General features: G+C 44.6%; 1 protein-coding gene across 1 annotated transcript; it reads right to left on the bottom strand.

Moving 5' to 3' along the window:
• Positions 1-231: 231 nt before the first annotated feature.
• Positions 232-23,129, bottom strand: CLPP6 (CLP protease proteolytic subunit 6). The gene is made up of 7 exons (XM_086494293.1): positions 22,893-23,129; positions 4,292-4,493; positions 3,979-4,044; positions 1,995-2,135; positions 1,595-1,648; positions 1,365-1,457; positions 232-516 (listed from the first exon to the last, which is right to left on the bottom strand). Exons 1-7 carry the CDS (start codon positions 23,075-23,077, stop codon positions 469-471), a joined length of 789 nt encoding a protein of 262 aa, XP_086350419.1. The 5' UTR covers positions 23,078-23,129; the 3' UTR covers positions 232-468.
• Between the last annotated feature and the right edge of the window lie 210 nt (positions 23,130-23,339).

Raw genomic sequence — 23,339 nt, 5'->3', positions numbered from 1 at the left:
GTACTATTTTAGAAATACTTTGAAACAGCTGGTTCTCTACGTTTAAGGAATGACCCAAGTAACAGAAAATATCCCATCTTACACAAAATAACACACGTACAAGCCATGAAACTGACAAGATGCATACTTGGCGAGCGTCTATACGCAAAATCAAAGAGAGATAGAGCGGCATGCACACCTCCGAGTCTGAAGTGCTATGCATGCACGTGAAAGAGAAGAGGAGAGGTACAGTGGAGAGAAGAACCTGTCTCTTGAATTTAAAGATTACATCAAAGAGAGCTTTACAAAGAATGGCAGCCAACATAAGAGCAAAGAGGTGACTAGCAAAGAGGTGACTACAGGCACGACATGCTGGTGAAACACAGACCAATTACAGTAAGCGTACATCAGGCTACTCGTTAATATCTATTGAACGCTCCATCTTCCAATATATTTGGTTTCTGTTCCAAGCAGCTTCATGCCAGTAAATCAATATTCTGTTTCTAAGAGACCGTCGATCAAACCAAACTCCATGGCCTGCAAGAAAATGCTGCAAATAATTAGGCGAAACATTGCAGAATAAATTAAGGTCACATATACAAACATATAGTCCATTCTGACCCATGCACACCTCTAGAATTTCCTTCATTAAAAGACAACTTGCACCCCTACAAATCTAAGTTAACACGCCCACATTACCCACTCATGCATACTACCAAAACAGCATATGTGATTGCATAATAGTGGACACTGCATTCAATCAAACCTCAGTCAAGGTCGGCAATCGGGGGGCTGAGCATCTCGGCCGTCAAACCTGCAGGCATTCTCTGCCATAATAGCAGCTGCAACTGACAGATGCCAGCCAGCTCGGCAGCTGTATTTTGGCAGGATGCATACCAAACAGACCACTCCCACTCAGCACTTGGAATGGCCTCAGATTGCGACCACTCAGCAGACAGAATCTGCAATTCAATCATGCATGCAGAAGGCCCCACTTCAGCAGTCGGAATGGCCTCAGAATTCTGTGCATGATTAACACTCCCCCCTCCTGCCAAGCTTGACGGCCAGGAATGGTTCCCCTGCAATACTGCTCCTGGCCTCCGCCACTTGCAGCAGTATTACAGGGAATGGTCACTGACCACTCCCTACCCCTTAAATTGTGAGGGATTCCTCAGGCATGCTTCAAGGGATTGGTATACAGAACTTGCAACAATCTTTGCCACTACTAGCACCACCCATTACTATTAACCTCAACTATTTGCATGCTTTCATAAAGGTGCAGATTTGTGATGCTGCTTCAGTAAGCTTAAATCACAACTAGTACTGCCATTGACAATAGCAAACATGATAAGGTCCCTCAAAAAAGAGCTATAAAAAAATCCAACCTCAGCGGCAGAGAAAAAGTGATCTCTATCTGTAAATCTCTGAACCCTTTCCACTGGTTGGCCAGTAAACGCAGCATACATCTTGTCAATCTTCTGCCCCTCATGAAAGTCACAAAAGTAAAGACGTCTTAGTCATCACCATGCAGTTCCCTTCTAGCAATCCATATTAAAGGCATCCTTGGTCTCACAACCAGAAACTCGAAGAGCGAAAGTTAGTAAAAAAGACCCACATCTCTTGATGCTACCACTTCATTGACCTGCCTTCTTACATCCTCCATAGTTCCCTGAGTGCAAGCAAGCATCGATTAGGTACCACTGTGAGGATACACTGTAAAATGTTAGGAGCTTTACAAACTTATGACGAGGACCACCACGGTCCTGATTTACTGAAATGCTTACAAACAAAAATGCTTTAGGACAAGGTTGTCCACCTTGGAGTTCAGGACAAAATTGACAACCTTGTCCTAGAACAATTTGTTCATCCTAGAATACTGCACAACCTTGTCTTAGAACACTGCACTCCAAAGATTTGACAGCATACAAACAAAATCTGTGATCCATAAAATATCAACAGACCAAAAAGTTCACAAGCAGTAACGTTCCAACAAAAAAGTGTATCAACTAACATACCCCACAACCTCCTTGTGGTTGATGGATCATAATTCGAGCATTTGGCATGGCAAAACGCCTTCCCTTTTCCCCACCTGCTAACAAAAGGGCACCCTGACTTGCTGCAATCCCAAAACAAACTGTTTTTATTTTGGGCTTTATCTGCACACACGAGAAGAAAATCACTGGAATGCCCTAGCTACAGGTAAAGATGTTGTTGTTACTCAGACCAAACATTCTGACATAGAGACATGGAAACAAACTGAAATGGACACGGAATAGACCCTCACAAATTCCTTAGTTATTCCCACAAAGAAGATAATAATGTTGCTCAGGTCCGCCTATGACAAATAGTGACCAAAGTTAAATCGTTTTGTATTCACAACTGGGCCTTGATCCCTTGACACAACCCACCAATCCTGAAAAAAAATTATATGCTGTACACATACCCCAAAATCTACAGAAAGAGCAATGTCACCACTTCCAAGTTGCTTTCTGAGAAACCTCAGTACCCCTTGAAATTTGGAGATTAAAAATAGGCCAAAATCACTAGAGCTGTAAACATTCTATACATCTTCATAACGTCTGACCTGACAGAACTATAAGAAGGGTCAGAGAAAGACAAACAACGGTACAAAACACGCAACCAGGAGATACACACATACCAATAAAAAATAAAAGTTTGATTTTGAATTATTATTGGAATTTTACTTTTGAGAAAAACAACAACACCCTTTAAAAGAACAAATCCCCATTGAAAAGAGAGGCAAGGTCAATGAGAGAAGCTTACTTGAATGACATTCATTTATCTTCTTAAAGAACTCAATTTTACGGCCATTCAAATAAGGACATGCAACCAACATGCAAAGACTTGATTCCTGACCTCAAGCTCTTACAACAAAGATCATACAAGGCTAAAAAGCAGCAATGTGACCTCATAAAGTCTGACCTTACAAATTATAAGAAAATCTAAAACACTTGCACAAAACACACAATTGAAACATACATATATATTTAGAAGATTCAACCTGGTCATTTTCAGAAACATTTAAACAAAAGAGATAGTGAAGGGTAGTACTTAAATGAAACTCATCTACTTATGAAACTTTTGAAGATTGTTTTCAATTAGTGTGTACATGCTTGCACTAAATTTTACTGCCCTATGCAGGGCTAATACAAAATGTTGAAGCAAGAGAAAATGCAATAGCTAAGAGAAGATTCTTGCATCCCAGAAGCGAGATTTGGTGATACTTGCTGTGAGGCAAATTGACAAGATAGTTTTAGGTTTACTCCCTGACTCCTGTCCTTGGGAGAAACTAGGACGAACTGGACGAATCTAGAGAGACATAGATGAATGCAACATAAACTAAAAAGTGTGACTTTTTGAGGAATGGAATTATGGGTTTTACTCGAGGAGTTGAGGTTCTATTCCTATGCGTAAAAATGAGTCAACCAATAGCTGGGGGCTGTTTTGTGGCTGTCCCCGGCCGGAGTGAGGTAGTTTTCTCATGTCAAGATTTAGTTAGCCATGTTTAGCTCGGGGTTTTGGCTTGGTTCCATGGCCATATAGGCTCTTGTAGGCCTAGGATATATTTTTATCCCAGCCTCTCGTTTTTTTTTCCCCAGGTACTGGTATCCTTTGCCGCCCTTGTTTCCTTTTCCCTAAGGCTTCTCATGCAAAGAAAAAATGGACACGATAAGAGATGAGACAAAATGGGCAAAAAAGGGGACAAAGTCTAGAGACCAAGAACATTGTGTGCAAAAACCTACTTGTAGCCACGGGTGACCAACCAACAACCAAGGGCCCAAACACTAATGAACAAGGCCTAAGGAATTAGCAATAGATATCATTTAGAAGCAATGATAGGTTGTTTCTTGAATTCCTATGATATTGATAGCAAAACAAATCCTCTTCTTACAAATCCCAAGAGCACCGTTTAGTAACTTCACTCAAAAAAAAAAAAGGGAACAATGTATTGGAATGGAATGCAGTCTTTAATATTACCCAGGACATGCAGTCGTAGATTGCCAAAACCGAGTATGTGCTTCCACCTGGACAGTTGATGTACATCTGAGGATTGATCGAAACAAACAATATTATGCAAACCTTCAACACCAGTAACTAATGCATGATGTATGTGATATAAGTCAATGGCTAAGCCGCTCCCCATACATCACAAATGTACCACAAATAATTCCATGCATACTCTTGATAGACAGTTGTAAAAATTTTGAGATACCTACTGAAACAGTCACTCCTTACTGTATATGCATATGCACAAACGGCTCTTGTACAATAAATGAGTTCAAAATAGTACCTGAATTTCCTCATCTTCATTAACCGCAGCTAATGTCATCAGTTGGGATATAGCACGTTGTGCAACCTGTGAATTAACTGGCTGGCCAATAAAGATGATGCGATTTCTAAAAAGGACCGATGATAGATCCATTGGACCGGCTGGTGTAGCCACAGCTGGCATGATTGGTGGAGGTGCTTTTCTGGCCGCCCTAATGCTTTCTCTGGCAATCACCAGATGATCAAATTTTAGCTAGATTGCACCAACTTACAACAGCATCACAAGAACAATGTTTTAGTGAGAATATCTACAATCAACTGGCATCTTCATACACTGCTAAAACAACCATTACAATAAAACCAGTCATATGTTGTACAAATGGAATCTGGATATTTTCACGATTGTAATACAAGTGTTGTGAGACAGACCCACAACTCCAAGAGTGAAAAATTCTTGTCAGGCTTCAGCACCTACCCAATGAAGAAGAGAAGATAGACCAGAAGAGGAATGAAACTGAATATGCAGGCACGAGTAGACTGCTATTAAGTACATAATAATAATTTGACACTAGGTGTTTACACTAGAACCTTGACAACCACACCAACTGCAAACTTCCAAAGCTAAGTCATCAATGATGCTTTTTATGGGCTTTAATTGCTTTTAATAGATAACAATGGCATGTTTGTTTTATCCCATATGGGCTTCAATCTCATGGGATCATCTAAATCTCATTTTGGGTCTCTCTCTCTCTCTCTCTCTCTCTCTCTCTCTCTCTCTCTCTCTCTCTCTCAACCTACAAGCCCTCCCCCCTCGCGTAACCTGCAGGCTCTCCCCCTCGTGCGTAACCTGCAGCCCGCCCATCACGTAACCTGCAGCACACCCCCACCTCCTTTCGCGCGTAACCTGCAGGGGATCAACTCTGCAGGTCGTGCAGGGCTCCTAAGATTCGCAGGTGGCGCAGGGCCTCCAGAGACTGCTCGCTGTCCAACAGTGCTGACTGGGCTATCGCAGCAGAACAAATTACTACAGGGGCAGCAGGGGGCAGAAAATCTGCAGTCACTGGCGCAGGGCAGAGCTGCCGACGAATGTGTAGGACACAGCCCTACAGAAAAAAAAAAAAAAAAAAACAGAAATTGCAAACAGAATTTACAGAAAATTCAAAATTTCAAAAATTGCAGAATTGGCAGTTGCAGAAAGCGGGACTTTGTCTTGACTTGCAGAAACTGCAGAAGTGCAAATGTATGCCGTGTATGCTTAAAGTGGGAGAACATGTATGCATAATGTGGTGCGTGTAGTGTGGTCTCCTACTACCGTCGCAAATTTCCCTCTCGTTTTTTACGGCGACCAAGCATGAGGAAACAGAATGATAAGCTCAACCCCTTAAAGGATGCAGTTCCAAAGTGCAAAGAAGAAATGACCGAAACCATTAACAAGATCAAATGCAACTTATTGGGCACGATAAAAATGCTCTACGAACGTGTGTTGGCCCAAAAAAGTAAGATAACCACACTGGGAGATCGTGTGACGGCCCAAGACGAAGAGATTGCGTCACTCAAGAGGGAGCTCGCTGAGGTACGATCACAAAATACACTTGAAGGAGGAGAATTGCAACCTTCAGTAATAGAAGAGCTCAACACGATCAAAGAGCAAGTGCAAGCCATCAAAGAGGGGGAAGAGCAACACAAAGAAATGACGACCTCTTGGGTGGACGTTATTACAAAGACTCAACAGAAGGCAAAAGAGGCCGAGAAATGGATTGAGGTTGCCAAGAAAGGGAAAAGCAAGGAAACAACAACGTCCACACCCACCATAATTAGTCTGACACTAGAAGAGGAGCGAAGAAGGCGTGTGCGCTCTCTACATGTGAGAATTTGCGGCCTTAAAGACAAAGATAACATGGACGAAGAGGTAAAGGAACTCATGGCTTTGATGGGGGTTCATGAGCCGATGCACTCAAGAGCTTGGAGAGTGGGCAACAAGAAAAATGGGAGCAAGGGGAAAACCTCGAAAGAAAGGGCACTCGTCCTTCATTTTTCCTCCATGAAAGCAAAGGACTTTTTGAAGAAGAGACCAACTCTTAAGAAAACGGGCATCTTTCTCGGGGATGATCTTACCCTCTCACGGATCACTCATATGTAGGAGGTAATGCCAGAGATTAGAGCGGCAAGGAAAAAAGGTAAGATTGCTTTTTACCGAGATGGAAGAGTGGTGATATTGGAGCCACGCTCCACATGACGGTGTGAGACCTGGAATTGTAATTGGATCTATGCATCTTGATGTGGGTGCTTTTGAGGAAAGTTTTAGTGGGAGAGACATCATCTTCTACTCTGAGACACATCAGGCCTCTGGGCAGTCTATGCCTCACATTAGTGGATACAGATGGGAGACCGCCTGTAGACAGGAGACACGATCAGAGCACAGAGGGCGGGGCTCAGGAGTGGCAATGTTATTCAAGGAGGAGTTGCAGCCATTGATACATATAGCTCGCAGGGACGAGCAAGCTAGGTACATGTGGGTGAGATTGAGAGTAGAGACAGACAGATATCTTTACATTGCTATTTGCTACTTTTCCCGAGTACGTCAGTGTATGCACCACCCAGAGGACAGTCCCCCTTTTCTATTTTGGATGATGACATCTGGGAGTCCTCTAGAGATGGTGACATCATCAATGCTAGGACTGACCATCATCAAACAATTTTTTATGATACTTCAGAGGAGATGCTGAGAGAGCTGGATGTTGCAAAGACAAGCCTATCCAGACTATCACAGGATGGGGAACATACTCAATATGGACGACACTTGATAGACATGGGGACTGCACATGGATTGGTCATCTTGAATGGCCTACAGAGATTTCCCGATGCGGGGGGTTTTACATGCTTTCCACACAGACATGGAGCCAGCACAGTGGATTATGTCATGGCACAGCCGAGCCTCATCTCTAGTATCCAGGATCTCACGGTTGGACCCAGACCTGTTGGTGTAGCAGTGGATCATGCTCTTGTGTCGTTGACCATCTCTTTCCAGTTTAGTGTAGCACACATGCCACAGGCAACAGCCCCTACTCGCTACACCTTCACGCCGGAGACAGACTGTGTATACATAGATGGGATCTAGAGACGCCTGTGTACAGAAGAGCTAGGGCGACCTCTGGAGGAGCTTACTGCTATACTCACACAGACATTACATGATGCAGCAGCAGAGGCATACTCACACACCCAACCTGAGCAAAGATGTCGTTCTGGGAGCATGCCCTAGAACAGCTGGTATAATGAGGAATGCCGCGAGACTAGAGCTAGACTTCAAAGGGAGGTGCTTTTGGGGGATATCACTCACAGAGTCACAGATTAACTTCCGGCGCCTAGTGCAGCAGGAGAAGAGGGCATTTTTGGCTCGCCTAGAGCAGGACCTATACCAGCTATTCTTGAGTTAGGACTCACGTGAGGCATGACTGCTCTTTCATGAGCACTCCCCCCCCCCTGCCATTACCTCTACAGAGGCCTAGGGCCAGTACGCGTCATCTCTGTACATAGATCCTAGACAGCCGCCCCTTCCCGACCCCCCCGATCCATGCCCCCACACATGTGCTTTCTTCACCGCTGAGATGGTGAGGAAGGCCATTGACAGGATGAGGACTGGGAGAGCTTATGATCATGATGGCTTAGTAGCTGAGCACTTCATGCATGCCAGAGATCTACTAGCAGAGATTCTAGTAGTTATGTTTAACTATGCCATGTGTGAGGGCTTGCCTCATATTTGGAGCCTATCTACTATTGTACCTATCTTCAAGTCAGGAGACCCTATGGAGCCTGGGAATTATCGCACTATCATGATCGGACACACATTGGCACGGTTGTACGCATCCATTCTTGAGCAACAGTTGAGCAGATGGGCACAGAGAGAGAGAGAGAGAGAGAGAGAGAGAGAGAGAGAGAGAGAGAGAGAGAGGATACGCGCAACCGGGCAGGCAGGGTTCAGGAGAGGTTTTTCTACTCTTGACCATATCTTGACACTCAAGAGCCATCATTGAGGAGGGCACATCACATGGGAGACGGATCTATTGTAGCTTTGTGGACTTCCGCAAAGCATTTGACACAGTACCCAGAGCTAGATTGATGCACAGATTACAGGAGATGGGAGTACCCACACAGCTCATTTGGGGGCTCATGGCATTATACACGTCAGTAGTGGGGCATGTACGCACCTCAGAGGGCCTATCTACAGCGGTTCACTCCACTATTGGGGTGAAGCAAGGTTGCCCGCTCTCCCCTACTCTATTTGGTATGTATGTGGATGAGGTTTCTAACTACATTGAGAGAGATGGCGATAGAGGTGCACAGCTGGCAGGGACATGGATTCCACTATTGTTATATGTTGATGATATTGTGTTGATCTCGGACTCGAAGCAACGTCACTTGGATGCTTTGCATAGATTCGCCCATGAAAGTGGTTTGTCTGTCAACCTTGGTAAAACCAAGGTCATGGTATTTAATACCACCCCACAGTGGATTAGGAGGTCAACGCCCGCATTCACATCCGGCCAGGAGACGGTGGAGTATACAGATGCTTACACTTACCTTGGAGTGGTTTTCAGTGGACCAGCATTTTCATTGAGAAGAGCAGCAGAGACTAGACTGACCAGAGCCCATGCAGCATTGGGTAGATTGGAGAGGATGTGTTCACATGTTCAGTTTCAGGAACCTTGGACGAAGCTCTGGCTCTTTGACACTTTGGTGGCTTCTGCATTGCTCTATGAAGCTGAGATTTGGGGACCTTCATTGGACCATCACAGGAGGACAGGTCGCACTAATGGATGGGGGAACATGGAGAAGCCACTAGTCTCTATGATCTCGCGTCTCATTAGAGCCAAGGCTTCAGTACCACGTGCCATTATCCGGGCAAAGCTAGCTGCCCCCCCACTAGTGGTGGAGGCGCTCACCAGATCTGTCTTCTTCATACACCGCATGTGGGATGTAACAGACTTGGACACTCCAAGTCAAGAATCAATCACGACAGCACCAAATAACCACTTCAAACAATTCACAGATCACAATATATTTGCACTGGCCCGGCGGAGTTCCGTGCCTAGAGATATTGGCCCCAAAGACTGGCGCCCCTTTCAGTATTTCTTTTTGTATTAATCAATCATCAAAGTACAAGAGAGCGGTTAGGGTTTCACTCTCAGACTCTCCGTCCAAATGCTCTGAGAAGTGAGGCCCTCACCACTAATTTAAAGATTACAAGGGATACCCAAAAGCAAAGCCCTAAAAGCTTGAAAGCAAAAGCAGATTCTCTCTCTCTCAATGAGAGTCAATAAAAAGCAAGTTCTCTTTTTCTCTCTCTTTCTCCCAAATCATAGCAAAAAGCTGAGATTTGCGTCGCTCAAAATTTCCAAAAAATATATATATTTTTTCAACCTCCACGATTTTCGAAAATTAGGGTTTTTGGCAGAAATTAGGGTTTGCAGGAATTTTAGGGTTTCTGGCAGAAATTAGGGTTTCTGCTGTCCGTAGCCACGTCATCACTTTGTGACATACCCCCCTCTTGAAAGCAATTGTAATCGACCACGATTACGCCTGCTAAACCGACAAAAGCCATAAACCGTCTTAGAAGACACTGACTGTTAGTACCTACGTACTAGGAACACACATCTAGCACATATACAAAATCGACAATCACATCACACGACATCACAGGACATCACATGACATCACATGACATTCAACATTCATTCGGATCTTAGAGCATGATTTATCGGCAATGTAGCTAGCAATCACATCTAGGTCCAATCGGGACCTCATCGATGTCCGATTGACTAACCCCTATTGCAACCATGTCTATTCAAGATCAAGTAGACCAAAATGCTACAGTCATTTCGTCTATCAGTTCCTGCACTCAAAAGAAGTGAAGAAATAAATCAGTATCATTATTAGGAATTCCATTTCATAAAGTCATCCAGCAGAATACTGTCAGCTATCAGTATCCCTGAAGCTCAAAGAGACATCAGTGACTTTAGTATCAAAATCGAGGCATCTGTTGACAAGGGAGCAGAGTGACTCCCCTCTTGTGCATCCCACTGCACCAGATCTCCGGCCAAGCTGAATTATGGGTTCCGTTTGGAGTAGACTATGCTAAACCAAAACATCGAGGTAAAGTTTCACAATCCGAGGAGTATCTGCTAGGTCCTCCTCCTCCATCCACTTCGCATCAAATGCAGGAAAGTTCTTGAACTTAACCAAGAACCGCCTTCGGACTTTACCTTTCTTCGTATCATTATGTGCCAAAATCTGTTCAAGAACAAGGATCTCCTCGTTTTCTTCCACTTCGGGTTGCTTATCAGGCTCCCCATCATCAAGCACATCACCCTTAACAGGTTTCAAGAGACTCACATGCAATGCATTGTGAATCCTCCAAGTATCTGGCAGTTTCAATCGGAAGGAGACATCATTTATCTTGTCAGTGATCTGGAAAGGTCCGTAGTATCGCATACTAAGCTTTGGAAAAAGCCTCTCCTTTCCCTGTTTCTTTCGTAGGCGTGCCTTCTCAAAACGTAAGAGCACCCAATCATCCTCCTTCAATTTCGAGTCGCGACGATGGCGATCCGCTGCCTTTTTCTGTCGTTCTTGAGACTCTTGCAAAGTCTCGCGAACCTTGGCAAAAGCCGTATCCAAATCTCGCGAATATTCATCCGCTTCAAATATCTAATCTTTCGTGCTCGGGAAGGATAGAACCTTCGCAGCATTTTCAACAATCTCACATGGCGCCTTCCCCGTCGAAGAGTGTATCGTGTTATTGTAGGCAAATTCCACCAAAGGTAAGTTCCTTTCCCATTGAGTCTTCTGATCCGAGATACAAGACTTCAATAAATCTAAAATCACTGAATTGGCAATCTCAAATTGCCCGTCAGTCTGGAAGTGGAACGATGACGAGAACTGCAACTGCGTGCCAATGTTCTCCCAAATTTCCTTCCAAACCAAACTCATAAATCTGGGGTCTCTGTCGGAGACAATCATCTCAGACGTGCCATGTAATCGGAAAATCATCGTGATCATTCTGTGTTCGCGGGAGATCAAAAATGAAATCCATTTCAATACTTTTCCAGAGGTGGGTGGGTATGGGTAAAGGCTTTAACAATCCCTGTGCCTTATGCCTGTCAAAATTGACCTTCTGGCATACTAAGCAACTGCGCACAAACTCTTCCGCATCCTTTTTGAGTCTCGGCCCAAAGAAGTATCTCTCTACCCCCTTCATGGTGGTAGTAATGCCGCGGTGACTCGTAAAAGGTGGACAATGGCATTCAATCATAACCTTTTCCCTCAACGGCTGTGTAACGCACAACATAGTCTTTTTCATCAAGTAGCCTTCCCGAAGGGAGTATCCAGCTACTGTCTCCCCATCCCATATCCGTGTGAAAATATCTGCAAAAGCTGTATCTGTGGCATACTGATCGACCATATCCTCGAAGCTCCTATGATGTATCGCGGAAATAGCCAAATCCAATGGCTTCCGAGGCAAAGCATCTGCCACCACATTCTTTTGTCCCTACTCATGGACAATCTGGAAGTGAAACTGTGACAAGATGTTCGCCCACCGCATCTGCTTTTCCGAAAGCTGCTTCTGTGACAAGAAGTAGCGCAAACTTTGATGCTCTGTAAAGACAGTAAAATCCGCTCCAAGTAGGTAGTGCCGCCACTGAGTAAGAGCATGGATCACTGCCAAAAGCTCTTTCTCATATATCTGTGCTGTCATCTCCGGCCTAGAGAACAATCGGCTCTCGTAAGCAATGACATGGCCTTCTTGCATCAAGACCGCACCTAGACTACGACCACAAGCATCACAATATACTTCAAATGACTTTTGCAAGTCCGGCAAAGTCAAAATTGGTCCCGTAGTCAATTTCTCTTTCAATGTCTGAAAGGCAGTCACTTATGTGGATCCCCACGAGAAAGGGACTCCTTTCTGTGTCAAGATATGCAAAGGGGAAGCAACCTCTGCAAACTTTCATATGAACTGTCTGTAGTACGAACACAATCCCAAGAAGCTTCCAACTTCATGGACATCCTTCCAATCGGGCCAATCACGTATAGTCTCTATCTTGGCCAAATCCACTTGCGCTCCTGCTGCTGAGACAAAGTGTCCCAAAAAGGGTATCTCTAAAGCAAATGATCTCTGTGTTCTGCCTCATTCTTGGAGAAAACAATGATATCATGAAAGAAAGTGCCAACAAATAGCCTGTGCTCTCGAAAAATCATGTCCATTATCCGGTTAAATATCGCAGGAGCATTGGTTAAACCAAAAGCTGCCTTGTAGACGTCTTCCAGCGCGATTCGGATCTGATGATATCCACTCTTCAGGTCAATCTTGCTAAAGCACGAGGATCCCTGTAACCTGTCGAGTATATCATCGATCCTAGGAATCGGAAATATGTTCTTGATGGTGATTTTGTTGAGAGCTCTATAATCAATGCACATTCTCCAAGATCCGTCTTTCTTCAAATCCAACAGTGGAGAGCAGTACGGTGAAGTACCAGGCTGGACAAGGCCCTTTTCCAAGAGGTCTTTCACTTGGTTCATAATCTTTTCAATCTGTACTCGGCTCACACGGTAAGGTGGTCGGTTTGGTGACGTGCTTCCAGGTATCAGGTCAATGGTCTGATCTTCAAGCCCTCTAAAAAAAGCAATCGGTATGAGTGTGGAGAAAAATCTTGGCGTTTTTTTGTTCAGGTCAAAACATATTCAACCTTTATCCATCGTTCAGTTCTCTCCCAAAAGAATGAATAAAGAAACTGAAGTTCACAAGTACAATCTCTGAGCCCTTCATTTGTCAAAGTCGCTTTCTCGGCCCGGTAGTCAACCACGGCGTAGTTCTGGTGATACCAAGGGATTCCGAGTAGAACGTCACTCGCGTGCCCTGAACACCCTTGTCATTGCAAACGAAGTTTGCCAATGCTCGGTGTAATGGCAACATCCCGTCCGGGTGCCAATCGAACTACCTTCGCCTGTGGCGTCAGTCTGTCGGAAGTAGTTCCAAATCGAGCCGCCAATTCCAAGTGAAAAGAAGTTGGCCTTGGCTCCTTCAAAAGAGCTTCCTGATCCTTCACTTTGCCCCAAGAGCGGCAAAGTTTGTACTTTCATTCATTAGATTCGGTGCAGGTCCCACGCCATGTGGTACCAGTTCTGCTTTTCTATCTCCCTTTTCTGCCACATTCCTCAGCTGCTCTCGAACTCTCAGGCCTGTCGTCGTTCTTATCATTCTGTTCTTTTTGTGCCTTTTTAGGGCACTTCACGGAGATATGTCCATGTTCCCCGCATCCAAAGCACTTCCCCTCTCTAATGAAGCGAGCTCTCTCCTCAGGAGTAAGCTTGGGTCGTGCATCCTTTTTCTCTGGGGGTTGCTCTTTTTTCCTTCTACTTTCATTCCCAGAAGTCTGTTCGGCTCGTTGTGTCATGGCCTCATCTGTGGGGTAGGTCAGACTGCCAGAGTGAATGGCAAAGCCCCGCTTCGCATGACTCATCAACTCCTGAATAGAAGCTGACTTCTGTTCCAAGCAGTGATCTCGGATCTCTCTAGGTAGACCCAAGGTAAACCGCTCAATCTGTTCTCTGAATGAGATCTTCTTGAATGAAGAGGCGGGTAGAAAAGAGCTCCAGAATCTTTCACAATAAGCATTGATTGTATCTTTCTTGGTCATCCGAAGATGGTTCCAAGCAGCTCGTACATCTCGTTCATATTCTTGAGTCAACCAAGAAGAAATAAAAAGCTTCTTAAATTCCAGCCATTTAACTGGCGCAGTCTTGTTTAAAAGAAGAGTGGACCACCAAGTACGAGCATTCCCCTTAAAGTAAGAGGTAGCTCTCCGAATCTTGGAGTGCTCTGAATAGCGTCCTCCCGCGAAAGCGATGTCAAAATGTTGTATAAAAGACAAAGCCTTCGAAGCATCTGAGTATCCTGAGAAAGTATCAAACTTGATCGAGTGGCCACCTTCCTTAAATTGTCGGACTTTCTTGCTTTTATCTTCGAGAAAGTCATACGGGTTGGCTTTGTAAAAATTCTTCTTGTTTGCATAAAAGTTTTCGTCATCGGAATCTAAGCTGCCTGTAGACGAGTCCTCATTAGAATTGTCAGTCTCTGAGCGAGATTTAGCCTTCTTTGCCTTTCTCTTGCCCTTTCCAAAGCGTTACTTCTTGCTTCGCTTTTTACCTTTTCTGCCTTCTTCGCTCGAATCCGAGGAGCTAGAAGAACTATTAGAAGAAGAAGAAGAAGAAGAACTGGGTACTCCTTCAAATCGAACACGCTTCTTCTGTTTCTTAACCTTGTCAAAAGTCGACTGACGACCAAAATAACCTAGAAAGTCAGTGCTTTTCTTTTGCTTTTTGCCATGCTTGTTGGCTTTCTTCTGTGCGTCAAAAAGCTGAGCAATCCGTGCATCAACCACCTCTTCTAGTTCCTTCTCTGAATATTGTTTGGGATCAGAAGGTTTCTTGAAAGCAGATTTCGGGGGTGGTGTAGTGGTTTTCTGCCACTGTGCATGCACTTCCTGAAAAGAAGTCTCGCTCATATATTTTGCCAATTTCGGATCCTTCCCAAAACTGAGCATCATCTTTGTTGCATCGCCGATCAATTGACGACGCTTCATCTCTCTTTGCTCCGCCTGAGTAGGCCGAGGCGGGCCATACTCTCTGTCTGAATCTTCGTTGTGATCCCAACCCGCATCTCCATATGCAGAGGGAGTCGACTGGTGCTTGCGTGAAGCCATAGGTGCCGCGGAAAAAAATTGGGGATCGGATTTCCCGTAGAAGAGAAATCAGCCGTGCTTTGATACCACTGTAACACACTTGGACACTCCAAGTCAAGAATCAATCACGACAGCACCAAATAACCAGTTCAAACAATTCACACATCACAATAGATTTGCCCGGCGGAGTTCCGTGCCTAGAGATATTGGCCCCAAAGACTGGCGCCCCTTTCGGTATTTCTTTTTGTATTAATCAATCATCAAAGTACAAGAAAGCGGTTAGGGTTTCACTCTCAGACTCTACGTCCAGATGCTCTGAGAAGTGAGGCCCTCACCACTAATTTAAAGATTACAAGGGATGCCCAAAGGTAGAGCCCCAAAAGCTTGAAAGCAAAAGCAGATTCTCTCTCTCTCTCAATGAGAGTCAGTAAAAAGCAAGTTCTCGTTTTCTCTCTTTCTCCCAAATCATAGCAAAAAGTTGAGATTTGCGTCGCTCAAAATTTCCACCAAAAAAAAAAAAAAATCACCTCCGCGATTTCCGGAAATTAGGGTTTTTGGCAGAAATTAGGGTTTGTAGGAATTTTAGGGTTTCTGTTGTCCGTAGCCACGTCATCACTTTGTGACGTGGGAACTTCCCAGAGACAGATATGCCCGCCTTGCACTTGACATCTTCACACGAGCTGCGGATCGAGACTGGGAGATACAGTGGAGTACCGGCAGAGGCCAGGACCTACCTCCTGTGTGACATGGAGCCTGAGACAGAGTTGCACTACACATGCCACTGCCCCGTCTACTACGAGATACGTGGCCGCTTCCACTGCTTGTTCAGAGAGGTCTTCGGACCACTCTCCAGAGTCATGCGGTATGAGGATCAGAGATGCTTGGATCTATTTTTGCTCGAGCTGCACAGACACAGAGAGAGCCTGATGAGGGGAGACTCGAGAGCCTAGCCAGTCTCAAAGACGGATCACAGACTTCTTTAGAGCCGACACTGGACACCCGGAGGAGCTACTACCACAGGAGAGCTCGTCGCCTCACACCAGAGGCACACTGATCGACCGAGCGACCGAGCTAGGGAGATCCAGACGCCCACGACTGCAGAGGAATACACAACGTTGACGGAGGCTGCATCAAAGGATTCGAATCACTTTGGCCCGACATGCACGACGCCCGGTCAGCATAGTAACAGGGAATGGCCGTTTTCAGGTCTCCGTTCCCCGTTCCCATTCCAAGTTCCCGTTCCGAATCCCCATTCCGTGTTTCAAACGTGAGTACCCGTAACAGGAAATGGCATTTTGTTCTGCGTTCCCGTTCCCTGTTCCCGTTCCGGTTTCCCATTCCTGGTAACTATGCCGGTCAGGCTATTGACCATGGAGGAGATTGATGAGATCCACCAGCGACGACTGATGCTGGATCTTTTGTGATTTAGCTATCCCACCTAGCTGCTTAGCTCACACCTAGCAGTTTAGGATTCCATAGTAGTTTATTTTGTCATTTTTGTTACTCTGACTTTGTATCAGATCCACCACATTGTAACTTTCTGGTCTCATAGGTCACTTCGGCCTTTGAAGATGTTAATATAACATTTCATCTCTCTCTCTCTCTCTCTCTCTCTCTCTCTCTCTCTCTCTCTCTCTCTCTCTCTCTCTCTCTCTCTCTCTCTCAACTTGGATGCATTCTATTACTTGGAAAATCCCTCAGAACTCACAAAATGGTGCTGATTCTAGGGAAGCACAAAGTCAACAAGCTGGAAACGGTAAAAAACTGGATACAACTAGCCACATACGCTAACTGTGGAAACTAGGAGCCAAGGGAAAAACCTCTTCTAAACAGACATTCTGCAACACTATATCAAAAACCTGAAACATCAAAATCTGCTAATGGTGAAAAGGACTCGACGTCGGGCAATAGATAACAGCTGACATCACCAAGAGACTACAAGAGGAAGCCAAAAGGTGAGTAGCAAAGCGCTGCACTAGAGCAAGCAAGGAGCTGTCAACTTGTATAGAGACTAGTCCACTTGCTGAAGGTGGTTCTTGAAGAAGAAAGCTGGGGAGGGAACTCCAAGAAGACAATGTAATAGGCTCCGAAAACAACCACCATGTGAAACCTTGTAACAGACTTGGATACTCCAAGTCAAGAATCAACCGCGACAGCACCAAATAACCACTTCAAAACAATTCACAGATCACAATAGATTTGCACTGGCCCGGCGGAGTTCCGTGCCTAGAGATATTGGCCCAAAGACTGGCGCCCCTTTCGGTATTTCTTTTTGTATTAATCAATCATCAAAGTACAAGAGAGCGATTAGGGTTTCACTCTCAGACTCTGCGTCCAGATGCTCTGAGAAGTGAGGCCCTCACCACTAATTTAAAGGTTACCAGGGATGCCCAAAAGCAGAGCCCCAAAAGATTTTAAAATCAAAAGCATCAGTTCTCTCTCTCTCTTAGAGAGTCTTTTCTCTTTTTTTTATTGAAAAAAAAAAAAGCAAAAGCAAAATTCGCGTCGCTCATCATTTTTCAAAAAAAAAAAAAATAATAATAATAATAATCCGCCTCCGCGATTTCTAAAAATTAGGGTTTTTGGCAAAATTTAGGGTTTGCAGGAATTTTAGGGTTTCTGCTGTCCGCCACGTCATCACTTTGTGACAAACCTGCTATAGAATCCTCATAGAGGGAGCAAAGAGCAGAGCAAGGAACGAACAACCTAAACCAAAACAAGAAAAACCAGAAAACCAAACAAAAAAAGAAAGAAAGAAAACAACAAAAACAAACGAAACTAGAAAGCAAACTAAAGGCGTAACTTCACCCACACCCACACCCACACACACACACACACACACACACACACAAAAAAAAAACAAGTCTTCAGAGTACAATGAAATGCTTCACACACACACACACATAGAATAATGAACACAAGGAAACACACGCAAAAATAAAGCAAGTTACAACAAAAGCAGGAAAGCAAAAGGACATACAAGGAAAAAAACTATCCCGCCACATGATCAATACCAAAAAGCCACCGAGACCAGCAAAGGGAGTAAAAATCAGGACAGCGGCAAGGCCATCTGCATCACCAAGAATACCACCAACCATGTCACAATGTAGGGCTCCAATGCTTGCAAGGTTCACTCCAGGCCATGAAGCCAATCTGCGGAGTCCTTCCAAGTGGTGGCTTCTACAAACAAAGAAGCGGTTGGGGCCAACAGTTATAGGCTTGGACACTCCAAGCGAGAAAATCAATAGCAACACACGAACATAAACTGCAAAATCACTGAACTTTGAGAGAGAGAGAGAGAGAGCACGGCGAAGTTCCACGCCTAGATGCACTAGCCCCAAAGACTAGCGCCCCTTTCGGTAATTCTTTATTATTGCTCACAGCAAAAGTACAACTCCCAAGGGTCCTCTGCTCTCGGACTCTCCGTCCACATGCTCTGTAGAGTGAGAGGCCCAAGGGCTCTTTTAAACTTACATGGGATGCCTAAGAGTAGAGCCCCCAAAAGCACTAAACCACAAAAGCACCTGCTCCGAAAAGCATAGCACTGAAATCTGCCCAAAACAGCCAGCGCTTTTTGCGTTGGAAATCCGTACAGCCTGCCACGTGGGATCCTCAGTGCAAAAAGCAAACTCCGTACAATACTGCCACGCCATTGTCCATACTACTTGCCACGTCAACATGTCACGCATTTTACGAAAATCAGCCTCAGACTTCAAGCTTCTTGTCTTTAGGGTTTTAGGCCCCTCGGCTGATGCTTCATAAATTCTTTCAATTGGTTGGCTCAGTTTCTCGTCCACTTGGCCATTTCTCTTGTAATTGGGCATGCCACATCATCACTTTTTGACATTCCCCCCTCTTGAAAGAATTGTAATCGAGGGCGATTACACCTGCAAAAACAGCCAAAGGTGAGAAACTCTCTTCAGTAGACACTAACTCAATGTACTCGTGCACCAGACTCCACCAATCCAGCACTTTTACAAAGACATTTGTCATTGATCACATCACATTTCTGCCAAGGGTCTCACATACAAATCCTAATTATTGTAACCATTTAGCAATCACATCCAGACCACACTCATCTTTCACGGATGTCTTGATCTACTAAATCTTGTTACTATCAAATTCATATCCTTTCATTTCACATTCAACCAAGCAAACCATGCCCATGATCATTGTCACAAACTGATGACGTGGCATGTTCATAAGTTGTCCCCAACTTATAGGGCACCTACCGACAGGGCCCTAGGACAAAGAGACAAGCGGCAGGCTGTATGGAATTTCCACGAATCACGTTGAGTCGTGGCTAGCCGTACGGAATTCCGCATATCGCGCTGGCTGTGCTGACGCGGCAGGCCGTACGAAAGAATGCAAATTGCGTTGGCTGAATTGCACGCTGGCTTGTGGGAGCCAATTGCTTTTGAGTTTGGCAGCTTTTCATGTTTTGCTTTTCCAAAGGCCAAGGGCCTTTAAATAAGTCCCTTGGGCTCTCTCTGGCTGATCGTGTGTGCTAACGAGCCAGTGAGCAGAGGAGTCCCAAAGGCAATTGTACTTTGCTCAAGCATTAATACAAAAAGAAATACCGAAAGGGGCACCAGTCTTTGGGGCCAATGTCACAAGACGAGGACCACGTGCCAATAGAAAAGAATAGACTGAACAAACTTTTAGTACTTCAATAACAACTGAACTGAGAGAGAGAGAGAGAGAGAGAGAGAGAGAGACGATACGCGACACGGAGTGGCGGAATTCCACCCCAGAGAGTATTGGCCCCAAACCTTGCCGCCCCTTTCTGTATTTCTTTATATTGCATCAACTCAATACAAGCCGGTACTCCTGACTTTGCACCTTCTCCAGGAAGCATGCCAGAGAATGAGCCCTTAGCACATATTTAAAGGCCCTAGGCCCCAAAAGCAGTTTACATGAAAAGCCTTCAAAACTCAAAAGCTTTTGGTACAAAAGCAATGCCAAAAAGCTGCCAACGCGATTTGCGGAATTCCATACAACTGCCACATCATCAATCAACGCAAAACGTGGAGCGTCCGTACAGCTGCCATGTCATCAGTTTTGCGCGTGTGTGTGAGTTCTGCATTATTTTAATCCCTTTATGTCACTAGGGCCCCATCGGACGGGGTCCCCATAAGTTGGTAGGACTTCTTCTTCTTCTGCTACTTGTTCTTCTTAGGGTTTAGGCCCCTCGACCGGCATCAGCAAGTTGGCTCCATTCTTCGGGGCTTTGACATGTCAGCAGTTTGTGACATCCCCCCTTCTTGAAAGAAAGTAATCGTCCACGATTACAACGTATCTACAAAACAACTCAAGTTAGCTTAAAAACTTCCGAGGGACATTCCGAGGGACAATCACTTTGCTCTTTTCGTTAAGAAGTTAGATTCTCCTTTCGGCTCTTTTGATCAAGGAGTTGGCTTCTCCTTTCGTCCAGATCGGAGCTCTTTATATTCCGATAAGTAAAATTAGCCATCACACCCAGACCGCACTGATCTTCCACGGTTGTTTTGATGCACTAAAATTACATACCCAAGCAATCTCATCCAATTAGGAATAATCAGTGGTTGGCACATCACAATGCAACACAAATGCTCACATATGCATGTTACAAGACATAAAAACATAAAGCCGCCGATGAACACTCCTCCCGCATAACCTAACAAGGTTCGGGCCGGGAAATATTCAACGACTCCCTCATCACTCCTCCCGCATAACCTAAAAAGGTCCGAGCCGGGAGATATAGAGGCCTTTTACAACCAAACGCCCCCCAGACCGCAGCTTGTGTCGTTTGGAGGTGCTGAGAGTAACCACTGTTGAGACTTCTTAATACTTCTCCCGCATAACCATCCAGGTCCGGGCCATGAGTAAAAACAGCACTTTTCAATCATTCAATACTCCCCGCAAATAACCACAAGGGTCCGGGCCATGAGTATAAACAAGCATTCCCAAACATCATTTCTCACCCTCCACCCGGGAATAAAATCACCAATCATTGAAACCAGTATTAAAACCAGAGTCAAACATTTCAAGTCGGCACCAAAACAGGTTCAAAACAGATACCATCCATTTCAAACAAATTCCAACAAAATCACCAAACAAGTTCTCAAACAAATTTCAAACTTAAAAAGCAATCTCGACATTGATCGAGCTCGAAAAGTCGACTGACTTTCCATCCTGAAACCTGCACCAAAATTTAGGGTTAGATTTCTTCCATAAGGTCGTAGCCGACCACAGCATGGTCCATCAACTCTTGGACAGACAGTGTTCCTGTGGCGGTGATTGTAGTCCCAAGTCATAGCAGTCACACCGGACCTCCGAGGTTATCAACAAGAGGCACCTGCTGAGATGTAAAGAAATTTCAAGTTATAATTTGTTAGGGTTTCCATGGCAAGCATTTCAAGATACCCCACTTTGCCAGAAGTTGCACTCCAAAGGAAGATGTCAGAAACCATATAACTTCGGGCAAAAATTTTCTTGAAGCTTGCCAAGTACTTGGAGTATGCTGCTTGGTAGCTATCAACATCTGCATGTCACTGCCTCTGAGAAAAACAGCATCTCGAAACAAATCTTGGATCCTTCTCTTGTAAGTGATCTTTATGGCTTATGTCTTGTAAGACATGGGCGGTGAAGACGGGAGTCCGCCCGATGCACGATGAAGTAAGGGTGGGAGTGGCTAATAAGTCCGGGGTCGGAGCACGAAGCTAAAATTTCCAATGAGCTTTTGAAAGTACAATCTTGCTCTGTCTGCTCCTTGGTAGGACCGGTATGCTTTCAAAAAAGCACACGCCTGATGCTCTCATACCACTGTCACAAGACGAGCACCACGTGCCAATAGAAAAGAACAGACTGAACAGACTTTTAGCACTTCAATAACAACTGAACTAAGAGAGAGAGAGAGAGAGAGAGACGATATGCGACACGGAGTGGCGGAATTCCACCCAGAGAGTATTGGCCCCAAACCTTGGCGCAACAGACTGAACAACCTGGCACCAAATCTATCGCATGATCCTCAAGACTCTCCGGTGGCAACCGAGTAGAAAAACAGTCATTAAACTCTCGCAAAAATGCTTACCTTTCTTTATCTAACACAAATAAATTTGATTTGACAAGTATCTGAAACATCACGTGCAAAAATCAAGTACGCAGAAAGATGATTCTTAATTACAAAAGTGTTTGGTTTCAATAATTTCAAAACATTACCACCATTTTCGCACTCTCTGGATTCAGCTTCGCTCATTCTAAGCCAATCTCAGATTCGCAAGCTCATCAAACAGAATATCACATAGCTCAGTACTTGGTGCCACCATAGAAGCCAATGAAGATGTCTTTCTACAAGGAGCATCTTCTCCATACTGCACAGAATGGGTTTATCGAGGTATATGGACAGCCACTTACCACAAAACCTGATTGTCCAGATAAGCACAACCTCGATCATATGATGGTAGTGAAAAAAAGTTGACCTGAAACAACTTCAAAGATACTGCTGAAATAACCCAAGTCCCAAGATGAATCAGAATGACTGGCCTGCCCTCTAAGCTTCACTAACTTTATCATGAATCAGTACGTAGGTTATCCAAGTAATTTCATACCAAAACGTTTATTCCAAAGCAAGCAAAAATAGCATTGGAAGTAAATGATCCATCCAATGACAATCTGCATCATCTCTGAATATATGACTTGGCAAAAATCTCTCTCTTGAGAAAAATATATATGACTAAAGAAAAATCTCTCTCTCTCTCTCTCTCTCTCTCTCTCTCTCTCTCTCTCTCTCTCTCTCTCTCTCTCTCACACACACACACACACACACACAAAAATTATTCGATCACCTATTCTGCGCAATCAGATGGGTAAAGGCACAAGCCGTAAACATAGTTAACGGTAGATTACCCGCGTACTAAGTATTCAGTTTCATGGTAAGCCACCAACGTCTTTGGTTTCCCATCTGTCTTGAAGCGCCCCAGCTTGGGTCGTGTGGCTATGGCGAGGTGAGGAAGAGGCTTCAGCTGATGCCCCACTATCTCGCTCGTTGAAGACCGGGAGATGCCTGCTGAAGCTACTCGTGCTGCTGCCATTGCTATCTTGCACACCCGCCGCTCTATCTGAGTTCGAACACTACAATCCCGAAGACTTCCATGATTTTTTATCTTTTAATAAGATTAATGAAGAAGATTTTATCCAAAGGGTGTTGTCCTAGTGGTTAAGGTGAGGGCCTTTAGGCACACCCACTATGGTTCAACCCTGCGGACATGAGGTGTGGGTGAGTGGGCGCAATCCCGTAAAACTAGCTCGCGCAAGTGAGACGGCAAAAAAAAAAAAAAAAATTAATGAAAATGG

This window comes from Adiantum capillus-veneris, chromosome 21 (assembly GCF_014529385.1).
Source record: "Adiantum capillus-veneris isolate H3 chromosome 21, ASM1452938v2, whole genome shotgun sequence".
NCBI classification, from domain to species: Eukaryota; Viridiplantae; Streptophyta; class Polypodiopsida; order Polypodiales; family Pteridaceae; genus Adiantum; species Adiantum capillus-veneris.
The sequence above is the reverse complement of the archived record's forward strand: the minus strand, read 5'-3'. Positions and strand labels throughout refer to the sequence as shown.

Excerpts from the sequence above, each read along its gene's own strand:
- CLPP6 (XM_086494293.1), bottom strand. The coding sequence starts at position 23,077 with ATGGCAGCAGCACGAGTAGCTTCAGCAGGCATCTCCCGGTCTTCAACG. Across the intron at positions 2,136-3,978 it reads TCTACGACTGCATGTCCTGG|ATAAAGCCCAAAATAAAAAC; the intron begins GTAATATTAAAG and ends TCGTGTGTGCAG. Across the intron at positions 1,458-1,594 it reads AAGTGGTAGCATCAAGAGAT|AAGATTGACAAGATGTATGC; the intron begins GTGGGTCTTTTT and ends CATGAGGGGCAG.